At 45.9% G+C, this 11,585-nt stretch overlaps 1 protein-coding gene across 2 annotated transcripts; it reads right to left on the bottom strand.

Annotated features, from left to right (window-relative positions):
* Positions 1–5,783: 5,783 nt before the first annotated feature.
* Positions 5,784–10,565, bottom strand: TLCD2 (TLC domain containing 2). Of its 2 annotated transcripts, none has more exons than XM_021007103.2 (4): positions 10,323–10,565; positions 10,138–10,220; positions 9,932–10,014; positions 5,784–8,834 (listed from the first exon to the last, which is right to left on the bottom strand). In XM_021007103.2, the coding sequence occupies exons 1-4, from the start codon at positions 10,499–10,501 to the stop codon at positions 8,430–8,432; spliced, it is 750 nt and encodes a 249-aa protein (XP_020862762.1). In that variant the 5' UTR covers positions 10,502–10,565; the 3' UTR covers positions 5,784–8,429. The 2 variants fall into 2 exon arrangements, with proteins under 2 accessions (XP_020862762.1, XP_020862763.1); XM_021007104.2 differs by having other exon boundaries at positions 5,784–8,759.
* Positions 10,566–11,585: the final 1,020 nt, after the last annotated feature.

The following is an 11,585-nucleotide window of genomic DNA, read 5'->3' as shown; positions in this document are numbered from 1 at the left end:
GCGCAGTTTCAGTCCCAGTGTGTCTTGCATCTGATGGAGGAACAAGAGGCGCCTTTCTTTGTGATGGTTGCCTGTGCTGGAGTTTCCATTCTCCTAATTCTATGTGTCCTCTTACATCTTCCCATTCTCCAGTTCCAGTGTGTCCTCCTCTCATCCTGTTAGGGGCTGGCCTCCTCTTTGCATATGTTTCCGGGGCTCAGTGAACTAAGATTTATAGGAATTGGGGAAGAGTGAAATGAGTAGCATGAAGGCAAAATATACACAATGATGAAAACAATGTAAATGAAAAGGTCACGAAAAGAATTCTGAGTAATGGAAAAACCAACAAGGATCTCAGAGGATTAACTTAATTATTTCAATTTTAAAAAATCTATTTTTTTCCTCTCTCCTATACCCTGTCATGGGAAAAAAATATAGAAACTATTTTAACAAATATGCACAGTCAAGTAAAAACAAATTTCTCCATTGGCCATGTCCAAAAATACATGTCTCATTTTGCACCCCGAGTCCATCAACTGTCTATGAGGAACAGGCTTCATTATGGGTCCTCTGGACTTGTGGTTGGTCGTTTCAATGATCAGAGTTCTCAAGTCTTTCAAAGTTGCTTGTCTCGGGGGAAAAAAAAGTTGCTTGTATTTACAGTGTTGCTAGTATATAAATTGTTCTCAGTGGTTTCGCTCGCTTCACTCCACATCAGTTCATGTAAGTCTTTGCAAGTTTCTCTGAAAATCAACCTTTCCTCATTTCTTATAATAGCATTCATTACATCTATGTATAATAATTTATGATCATAAATTATAGATGTATATCATAATTTGTTCAGTCATCATCCAATTGATGGGCAATCCCCTTAGTTTCCTATTCTTTACCACTACAGAAAAAAAGCTGCTTTAAATATGTTTGTACATGGGGGTCCTTTTCTACTTTCTTTGAGCGCTCTGCAGTAGAGACAGAGTAGTGGTGTTGTTGAGTCAAAGGGTATGTACAGTTTAGTAACTTTTAGTAACTAGTGGGACCCAGCACCAATTCACAGATCTACCAGTAGTACGCTCATGTGCCAGTTTTCCTGTAGCCCTTCCAACATTCATCATCTTCCTTTTTCATTAACTTTGCCAATATGATGGTTGTAAGGTGGAATCTCAGAGTTACTTTAATTTTAATTTCTCTAATTGTTAGTGATTTGGAACATTTTTATATGAATATAGATAACTTGGATTTCTTCCCTAGTGACGTGCCTGCTCGTATGCTTTGACCATTTATCAATTGGGGAATGGTTCTCATTCTTACAAATTTATTTATTTTTGTGTGAAATTTTTTATATTTTTTTCCAATGACATGTAAAAACAATTTTTAACATTCATTTTTTAAAATTTTGAATTCTAAATTCTCTCCTTTCCTCCTCCTTGAGAAGGCAAGTAATTTGATATAAATTGTACATGTGCAGTCATGCAAAATATATTTCCATATTAGCAATGTTACTAAAGAAAACATGGACCAAAAACAAAACAAAGCAAAATGAGAAAAAGAAAGTTTGAAAAAAAATTACAATTCATTCTGTACTCAGACTGCATCAGTTCTTTCTCTAGAAGTGGATAGCATTTTTTACCCTAAGGCCTTCAGAAGTGTCTTGGATCATTGTATTGCAGAGAATAGCTAAGTCATTCATAGTTGATCGTCATAAAATCTTGCTGTTACTGTATACAATGTTCTTCTGGTTCTCCTCACTTAACTTTGCATTCAGTTCTTGTCTTTCCAGGTTTTTTTTTTTAAAGCTTTCTGTGCACCATTTTTTATAGCATAACAGTATTCTGTCACAATCACATATCATATCTTGTCCAACCATTTCCCAATTGATGAGTATCCCTTCAATTTCCAATTCTTTGCTACTACAAAAAGAGCTGCTATAAATATTTTTGTACTGTTCTTACAAATTTGAATCAGTCCCATGTAGACACTGTAAACGAGAGACTGTTATCTTAGAAACTTGCTGAAAAGATTTTTCCTAGTTTTCTGTTTCCCTCCTAATTTTAGAAGTTTCATTTGTGCAAAAGCTTTTACATTTTATGTAATCAACATTGCCTATTCTATCTTCTTTGATCCTCTACGTACCTTACTTTATCAGGAACTGTTCCCCTATTCATATATCATATTTCTTCCTTGTTATTGTGTTTATGATGTTACCCTTTATGTCTAAGTCATGTGGCCATTTGGAGTTTATCTTGGAATATGATCTGAGATGCTAATCTTCACCTAATTTCTGCCACATTACTTTCCACTTTTCCTGGAAGTTTTGGTTGAACAGTGAGTTCCTATCTAAGTAGCTGGGGTCTTTGGGTTTATCAAACATTATACTACTGTGTTTGTTTGCTTCTGCTTGTTGAGTTCCCAGTCTGTTTCACTGCGTGACCTATTTCTTAACCAGTAGCAAATCATTTTGATGACTGCTTTAAATATAGTTTGAGATCTGGTACTGCTAGGCCTCCTCCCTTCCCACTTTATTTCATTATTTCCCTTGAAGTTCTTGACCTTTTGTTCCTCCAGATGAATTCATTATTTTTTCTTTCCAGTTACATAAAGTAATCTTTTAGTAGTTTGGCATGGAACTGAATAAGTAAATTAATTTAGGGAGTATTATCATTTTTATTATATTGGCTCAGCCTACCCATGAGCAATTGACATTTCATTCTGCTTTTATTTGTGTAAAGAATGTTTTATAGTTTTTTGATATAGTTTTTTTGTGTGTCTTGGCAGGTAGACAGTCAAGTATTTTATATTCTCTGTAGTTTTTTAAATTCTATTTTATTTCCAGTTCCAAATTCTCTCCCCTTCCCAGCCCACTGAGAAGACAAGAAAAATAAAACCCATTCCTGTAGTTATTTAAGTAGAATTCTATTGCTTTCTGCTAGGTTTTGTGGGTAATATAAAGAAATGCTGATTTCTTTTTCCTAGTTTGGTCCTAGACTTTCAAGGGTCACCTACACATGTATACATAATCACTTCCTATTATTGCTAATAAAGTGATAAGTTCAGTTGTCTGTACATTGTAGAAGTGAATATACTGATAGTACCTTTGAAAACTGAGCACCCTCAGACAAGGCCCAGGTTGATTCACCCCAGCCATGGCTCTGCTAGCTCTATACAGAAACCACACAGCACAAGGCTACTCCTTCCACATGACAGACCTTCACTCATTCAAAGACAGTGATCTTGTTTCTCTCTGCCCTCTGAACCCTACCCCCACTAAATCCTTGAATGACATACTTTCCAGACTCCTCCCCATGCTAGTCACCCCTAATCTGGACACATTCCAGTTTGTCAGTGTCTCTCCCTCTGAAAATGAGGTGCTCGGATTTGATTTTTCCCATCAAAATTCACAATGGATACCTTGGTTCTTACAAGCAAAGTAGGAGTCAAAGGTCATTTATTAAGAGATAAGATAGGAAGTGTTGGTGGTGGGGCAAGTTCAGGACTTGAGGAGAGTGAAAAGAGGAGTGTAATAGGGATTCTGGAAACTCTGTGTTGTTGTCCAGGAACAGAAATGGAGAAAACAGATTTTTTGGGGTTGATTCAGTCTTGGGAATTAGCAAAGTGAGTCCAACAGAAGGGCAAAAACATGAAGGAGTCTTCCCCAAGGGTTTTTTGGTTTTCAAAGAGTATCACAGGCAGAGAGTGACATTTAAGCTAAAAACCTGAATCACTATTGGTGGAATTAGTGCAGTGGTGGCATGGTGTGCCAGTAGTTTGGGAGGGTTACCTAGGGCTGGAGGGTTCCCAGAACCCCTCAAATCACATTACTGCTTACAGCTTTACCTCTGATGTAAGAGCTCAAGTTTGGGCACCTTCCCAGACCCTCCCTTAACTGTGGAGCACACGCAGGCTTGCAGAGGACTTGGCAAGCTTGAGTATTGCCTCAGCCTAGATGGAGGAGGGAAGGAGCAAGGGGGTATGAAGCATTTTGTAATATTAAGTTAATCATATTAGGTGGTCGGCAACGAAGTAAGGCCTACAGGCCTCTGGTCTTTCACACCAGACCTGTACATTGATGGCAGGGGACAGTTTCAGCTGCGGTCATTCTATGTATGGTTGGTGCCTTTTCAACCTCCTAACAAAGAAATAGAAATGGCACTTAAGAAGAGACTTGATGGAATTGATTCTGGATTCAGAGGTTCAAATCTCAGCTGTCTTTACTTTGTGACTGTGGACATGTCACTTTTTGGGTCTCTGGGCTTCAGTTTCCTCATCTGAAAAATGTAGGGATTAAAATTTTAGGTTTCTAGTCATTAGACCTATAAGGGCAATGGGTGGGGTGTGTGTGTGTGTTGCAAGGTGCATGGGTGGAGAATCAATGGGGAAAAATTAGGGGAAACTTTCCCCAGCAAATCCTCTTTTATAAATTCTGGTTTGGGGCTTGGCAAATTCAGGTTTTGTGTGCCATAAAATAATAATGACTGATCCTTTACATAGCCATTTAAAGTATGCAAAGCAATTTACATACACAACTACATTTAATCCTGGAAGTAATTTTGTAAGGTGAGTGCTACAGCTATGCCCATTTTATAGCTGAGGAAACTGCAGCTCAGAAGTCATGGTCAGATAGGATTCAAACCCGGGTCCATCACTCTCCTAGCATAGCATTCCATCGTACAACACTTAAGAGTAAATATTGACCAGAAACACCACCTCGGTTTCAAAGGTTGTTGGAAGTCTTTCTAGAATTCCCGAATCTCCTTTCTTGGCGTTTGTCTCTGCATCTTTGTTTTTGTCTGCCTCTTGCTTTTGCATATCTAATAGTGACCATAACAGCACTTTACACTCCACGGCTGTGTTCACTCCATAGTGTCCCCCAACACCCTCAATATTGCTATGGTTTAACTTCCTGTCTATCCCAACTCAAAGGCCACTTGCTCCAATCAGCTTCCCTGATTCCTTCTGCTCAACACCATGTGGCAATGAGCTTTCTACTCTATGGCTCTCTAGAAGCACTTTATTCTTACGTCACTTACAGGGTGCTAGTCTTCTTTACGTGTTGGGGGAGGAGGGGTGCTGGGGTTCACATCCTTTTCAGATGTCAGCTCTGGGGTACTTACCCTAAATTTTGTATCTCCCCAGCACTTCTGCTAAGTGTTCTGTATACAACAGGCCCTTAATGAATGGCAGTCATGTTGAATTCAATTTCCATGACTCTGTTTGTTGTTCCTACTATGTGGGCTATTTGTATTGATATTAACTGTATTAGAAATGAAAATGTCTTACCATCATTATGAAACATTTTGTCCTCATCCCCTTAAAGCATCCCAGGATACCCACATGTCCCTCTACCACATTTTGAGAATAATAATAGTAAATAGCTAGGTGGCTCAGTGGATAGAACATGAGGCCTGGAGTCAGGAAGACCTGAGTTCAAATCCAGCCTCAGACACTCCCTAGCTGTGTGACCCTGGGCAAGTCACTTAATCTCTGTTTTCCTTAATCTGCTGGAGAAGGTAATGGCAAACCGCTCCAGTAGCTTTGCCAAGAGAACCCCATATGGGCATCACAGAATGAGACATAACTAAATAATAAGACTACATGCCAGGCACCATATTAAACATTTAGTCCTCACAACAACCCTGGGAGGCAGGTGCTCCTGTTATCCATTTTACAGATAAGGAAACTGAGGCAAATAAATAGTAGTGAAGTGACTTGCCCAGGATTATGTGACTAGTGTCTGAGCTTGGATTTGAACTCAGATCTTCCTCACTCCAGGCCCAGCACTCTTTCTACTAAAGAGAGGACTGTTGCTCTATCAGTTGTTTATTTTATTTCTGTTTTTGCGTGTTATCTGATTGCAGTCTATACACCAACCCTGTCTTACTTTGATCTTCTCGTTTGCCTAAAGCTCCAAGGGGTGAATGAATTCTGCTTAATAAGGTGGTTGATGCTTGCTGCTCAGTGCTACTAAAGAGAACCCAAGCCTTTTGGGCACGGCTTTATCGAAACTGCTTTCTTCCTTTATATCTGCTTCTGTGGTCATCCACTTACAATGTGGCAGAAGGAATACAGGGTTGGACTGGAAGTCAAGGAAACCTGGCTTTGAATCTCACCTCTGCTATTTATAGCTGTGTGACCCCAGACACATCAGTTCACCTCTCTGGGCCAGCTTCCTTGTGTTTTGGTGTGTGGGCACTAATACCTCTATACACTTACCTCCTGGGCTGTCCCAGGACCCAAATGAGATGATGTACGTAACGCATCATTTCAATGTCAGCTGTGGTCATCTCGCTGGCCTGGCTGTTCTAGAGATGGACCTCCAAAGCTTTGCATCTCATAATCTTACCCACCCTTGTCTAGTTTTATCTCTTAAAAAAAAAACACCACCAAGACAACCCTTTCTTTGTGTTTTTAGCTTATTCTTTCCAGTTGCTTTCCCCTTCCTTCTTCATCCTTTTATGTGGTCTCTCTTGGTGTTCCTTCCTCTATCTACATCTTGTCTTCCTTGATCTGACTCTTTTCTGGTTTTCATCCATTTTTACCTTTCAGTTTTTACATATCGTGTTTGAGGGGCAGCTAGGTGATGCAGTGGATAGAGCACCGGCCCTGGAGTCAGGAGGACCTGAATTCAAATTCGGCCTCAGACACATGACACGTACTAGCTGTGTGACTCTGGGCAAGTTACTTAACCCCGATTGCTTTGCCAAAAAACAAAACAAACAAACAAACAAAAAAACCCCCCAACAAAACATGTCGTGTTTGTCCAAACATCTTTCTCCTATCCTAACTATAGTTTGGTCCTTCATAATCTATCAACCTTTTTTCCTGTTTCTGTCCATGTCTCTTCTCCTATTTCTCCCCTTTGCCATGCTGCCCTTGTTTCTGTCCGTTCTCTTCAGATGCCCCTTATCTCTCATCTTCCACCTCTCTCCTCACCTCTGCCTCCCTCGGTCACTGTCTATTTCTGCCTTCTTCTCTGTCGTTTGTTGTTTTTGTCTCCCTCTTTTTGTCTGTCTCTATCCCTCCTTGTCTATGCCCATTTCCCCATTTTGGTCTCTCTGTGACCGTGTCCCTCTTCGTATCTGGGACTGTCTCTATCTCCGTTCCTGTTTCAGGCAATCAGTTTTTCTCTTTCTCTCCCTCTCTTTCCCTCTTTCTGTTGGTCACCCCGATGTAGTATCTCTTTCTCACTTCCTTCCCGTCCGTCTATGTGTATGTCTCTTTTACTCCCTTTGTCTTTCCCCCACTATCTTGCTCCCTCTTTATCTAGCTTTCTGTCCCTTCTGTTCTATCGCGATCGAGGGTGAGGGCTGTCCCTTTCTGTTGGAGCAGAGGAGTGACTGAAATCTGCCTAAATTTCCTATAAGCTAGGAAATCTTCCTGGAGGAAAATGGCCTAGTGAAAGTGAGGTCACTGAAAATATGTACCAAGGATAGCCTCCTACAGAAGCTGAGAGAGCAAGAAATGTTCCTTAACCTTCTTGAGTTCCAAGGGCTCCTCCTCTCCCCTGCTTCTCTACCTGGATCCTCACCCTTCACAAATTGAAGCATGGGTCTGGGGCAGGGGTCACAGGTGGCCCTCTAGGTCCTCAAGTGCGGCTCTCAGACCAAATGCAAGCTCTTCAGTCCGAGGGCCGCACTTGAGGACCTAGAGGGCTGAATCCAAATGCGTTTCCCTGCCCTTGGACTCTGAGTGGCCTCTGAGTGGTCCTACCTTCTTTCATGGCCCAGGTTACAAGAAGAAAGACTGGCTCCAGACTCAGTGTTCCTGTACTTTCTTTAAAGAGGCCAGGGATGGAGGGATGGTGGGTGAAACAGTCAGGGTTAGGGGCCAACAATTATCAGTGCAGCTGAAGACAACAAACCAACACCCCAAAAATCTAAGTGGGGTCCCCGGTGTTCACCCTTCACGTGCATCGAGATCACCTGACTGCTGGCTATTCCCATTGGTTGCAGACAGTAAGAAGGGATCACCGTCCATTGCCATGTTTCTGTAATGGGTGGGCCTGACTCTGGAGTGACCTTCTCCCCAGACTGCTGCTGAAGGGGAAGAGGCCCCGTTTACTCAGGCAGTTTCAACAGGCCTGACCCTTTCTGCATCCATCCATCTGCCTGCCCAGCTTCTAGAAAGGCCCTGCCCACAGCTCCCTAGTTAGACCACTGGGGAAAATAATTGTCTCGTGAAAAGTAATGAATGCTAGTTAATGTTCCCACTTCAACTGTTACTACCAGTACTTAGGTTCTCATCCCAGGAGTATGGGGCTGAGTGTCAGGGGTCCTGCTTCCAGTACTCCTGGACCAAGGAAGCAAACGGAGCCTGGTACATTCTAGGGTCCAGAGAATTAAAAACCACCCTCCTTCCTGACCCCAGCCTCATGGTCCTGGAGCTTCCAGGAGGGCCCAACCTAATCCTGTCACTTGGGAGAGGCATCTTCTCTGTATGGAAGCCTGACACAATCATCACTCCCACATTCCCAGCTGCTTTTGGCCTTCTTCTTTCTGGAGGAGGAGGGTGGGGCCTGGGTCCACAGGCCATTCGACCAGAAGATCGATGACTAACACAATGCTCATGATGGTGATGGTGAACAGCCCAACTCCCCAGAGGACACTGAAGGTGAGGGGGAAGTGATGATGTTGCTGCAGCAGCTGCAGGCTCATCCATCCCAGGGGCAGGAGGCGGAACACCAGCAGGGTGGCCAGCGTGGCCCAGCAGGCCAGGCGGAAGACCAGAGTAGAGGTTTGGCAGGAGAGCAGGAGCAGCGTTCGGATGTGCAGGCAGGCCGAGTTTACCTCCAAAAGCAGAGGTACCACTGAGACACTCAAGCATCGGCCAGGCAGCACAGCCACACCCAGGCAGCTCACCGCCTAGGGGTCAGAGGCCAGGGGTCAGGGACCTTTCCTCCACAACTCTCCCAGTCTCCTTGCCCTGGGCAGGGCCATGCTTTCGGATTCTCAGGCTTCCCTTGAGACCCCAAGCATTTGGTCCCCATCCCTAGTACTTACCAGCCCATCCCCACACTTCATCCAGGTAACTGAGGGACTTTAAATGATTTTGATGGAATGAGGAGGGTCTTCAGAGAAGTCCTCCACATATTCTGAATTGCCTTTCCAACCCCGATCCAGTCCATCCACTCTCACTCGGCCTTTGCCTGTAGCTGTACTTACACCTTTATCCCCAACTGGGGTAACACCTTCCAAATCTCATTGTGGCTACAGGCTGAGCCAGGGCTGGGACTCTGAGGGGCTTCAGGATCCCCACACTGGGTGGGAAAGAAGTTCTGATGGGAGCAAGAGACTCCCAGACTTAAGAAGGGGTTAGAGGACAGAAATCAGATGGGAGGCCTTAACCCATCAATTCTAAGACTTTCTGCACTCCCAAGATCCCATTCCTGTGAACCCTTCCTTGTCCTTGACACTAAAGTTCTTCCACACTAAAACTTGGGGGGGGGGGGGAGAGAGAGAGAGAGAGAGAGAGAGAGAGAGAGAGAGAGAGAGAGAGAGAGAGAGAGAGAAAGAATTTAAGCTTTTGAATCCAGGTGTAGGAATTTTGTACTGATAAGTTCCTAGGAATAATCATGGGACTGCCTCACTGGGCAGTAAGATCCCCATCAACCAGAGGTTTTCAAGCACAGGCTTGCATGATATTGTAATGGAAATTTGTGCTTCATATGGAGGTTGGACCAGATGTCTTCTGAGGTGCCCTTCAGGGCAATTTTTTGAAATAGCTGGAGGTGGGGAGAGGTTATAGCTGGGGCTTGGGCATGCCCAAATGGGGCAACACCTTCCAAATCCCAGTGTGGCCATAGGTTGAGGCAGGGCTCTGACTCAGAGGGGCCTCGGGATGCTCACACGGGGTGGGAGAGGGGCTGTGATTGGAGCAAGAGGCCTAAAGGAGAGGTGGGGGAGGAACCAGAGTCAGCCTTGCCTCAGGCCATCTCCACCCCCTTCCCTGCCAATCCTACCATTGCGTGGTGACAGAGCAGGTGCCACGACCGGCCAAATGTTTGATTCCATAGAATATCCACCCCATCTGCCAAGAAATAACCTGCAGGGTGAAAGGGGGGTAGGTTGCTGAGCTCGGGAGACCCCAGCCTCAGTCCCCATGGGGTGGAGAGAGAGGAGACATGTCCCTGGAGCTCTGCACCCCGCCCCCGCCTGCCCCACTCACCGATGGACAGAGAGACCAGAGAGTCAGTCCTGGGGGGGCAGCTGTGGGTGAAATCCGAGATCAGATGTGAGTGCTGGTACATCCTGGGAGAGGGAGGATGGGCAGATGGTCAGAGCCCGCGCCCCTGCCTGACCCCTCGGCCCTCTCCGGGCCTCTCCCCCCTTTAGGCTGCCGTGTCCCCGCACCAGAGCAGCGCCCCGGCCCCGGCCAGCAGGCTGTGTACGAGGGAGGCACAGATGTTTCTCCACGTCCAGCGGTCTTGGGTGTCGGCGAGACGCGGGGTGGGCAACAGCTTGAGACCCTGGTGCAGCCCCCGGAACGCGGCGAAGGAGGCAGCCACCACCACAAGTCCGGCCGGCGCCATGGAGGGACGCCTGTCCGCCCGTCCGCCCCCCTCCCCCCGCCCCGGCCTCGCCCCGCAGCCGCTGCGGCTTCAGGCTTCTGCTCCAGAGCTTTCCCGGCGCGGCTTCCAAAGCCTCCGAGAACTTTTCTTGGGCTTGGCCACGCCCCCATGCCCCGATCTTCATCCCCATTGGCTTCCCCGCCAGGAGGCTGCCTCCGTAACCACGGCAACCCTCTGGATCCCGCCCTCGCGTGGGGGGGGGCTCCCACGTGCACCCTTTAGATTTCGGGGGCTCCGAACCTCCACTGGAATCCACTCGGAGGTTGGGACTGTGTGCCTAGGACCGAGCTGCTAGGTAAATGGAGATCTGTGTACCCCAAACTCACCGATGGCCGGAGGACCCCGCCCCTGCACCTTTTCCTTGGTTCGCTTCCACACTACCCCCACTCCTGGCTTCAGTCTTTCCCTGGTTTAGCCTAGCGCGTCAGGCCTCTAAGGCAGAGGTGGGGTGAACCCTCCGCCCAAGACACCTGAGCCTCACCACCTCCTCTGCCCTGCCCCTTCTCCCGGACTAACACCCCAGAACCCCGCCCCATTTCAGTCTCTCACCCAATGGCACCATCAGACTGAGTGGGAAGAGGGGAGGGAGGGTCCAGGGTCAACTTCTTAAAGACCCTCACGGCCCCTTGGGGCCTCCCCAGATTATCATGGCGAAATAAAGTCTGGTGTAGGGGATGGAATTCAAATCCTGCCTTAGACACGTGACTAGCATGTGCCGCCTAACCTCAGCCTCAGTTTCCAGATCTGTATAAGGAATTAATAGTACCTACCTCTCAGGGTTATTGTGAGGATTAAATGAAACAAGTCAAGTGTTTTGCAAACCTTAAAGTTCCATCCACTATGATGAGGATGGTTTAGCAGCCCTAGTTCTGAATGCATACACCCCACTTTTTCCTCAGTCCCATACAAACCAAAAGCCTGGGCAGATGTTACTTCCAGTCCACTGGAGTAGACACAGGCTGACCAAGCAGTTACGGTCAGAGGTAAAAATGAAAGACATGAGTATTTGTGGGTCAGGTGGACCACTTATCTCCCTCAGAAAGGG

Source organism: Phascolarctos cinereus, unplaced genomic scaffold (genome assembly GCF_003287225.1).
Source record: "Phascolarctos cinereus isolate Bilbo 61053 unplaced genomic scaffold, phaCin_HiC Scaffold_5;HRSCAF=322, whole genome shotgun sequence".
Taxonomy (NCBI): Eukaryota; Metazoa; Chordata; class Mammalia; order Diprotodontia; family Phascolarctidae; genus Phascolarctos; species Phascolarctos cinereus.
This window is presented reverse-complemented; position numbering and strand designations above follow the sequence as displayed.

Bases quoted from the DNA above. Each gene is read 5' to 3' on its own strand.
- TLCD2 (XM_021007103.2), bottom strand. From the start codon at position 10,501: ATGGCGCCGGCCGGACTTGTGGTGGTGGCTGCCTCCTTCGCCGCGTTC. The intron at 10,221-10,322 runs GTGCGGGGACAC...TCCCTCTCCCAG, and splicing joins GGGGCCGGGGCGCTGCTCTG to GATGTACCAGCACTCACATC. The intron at 10,015-10,137 runs GTGAGTGGGGCA...TTCACCCTGCAG, and splicing joins TCTGGTCTCTCTGTCCATCG to GTTATTTCTTGGCAGATGGG.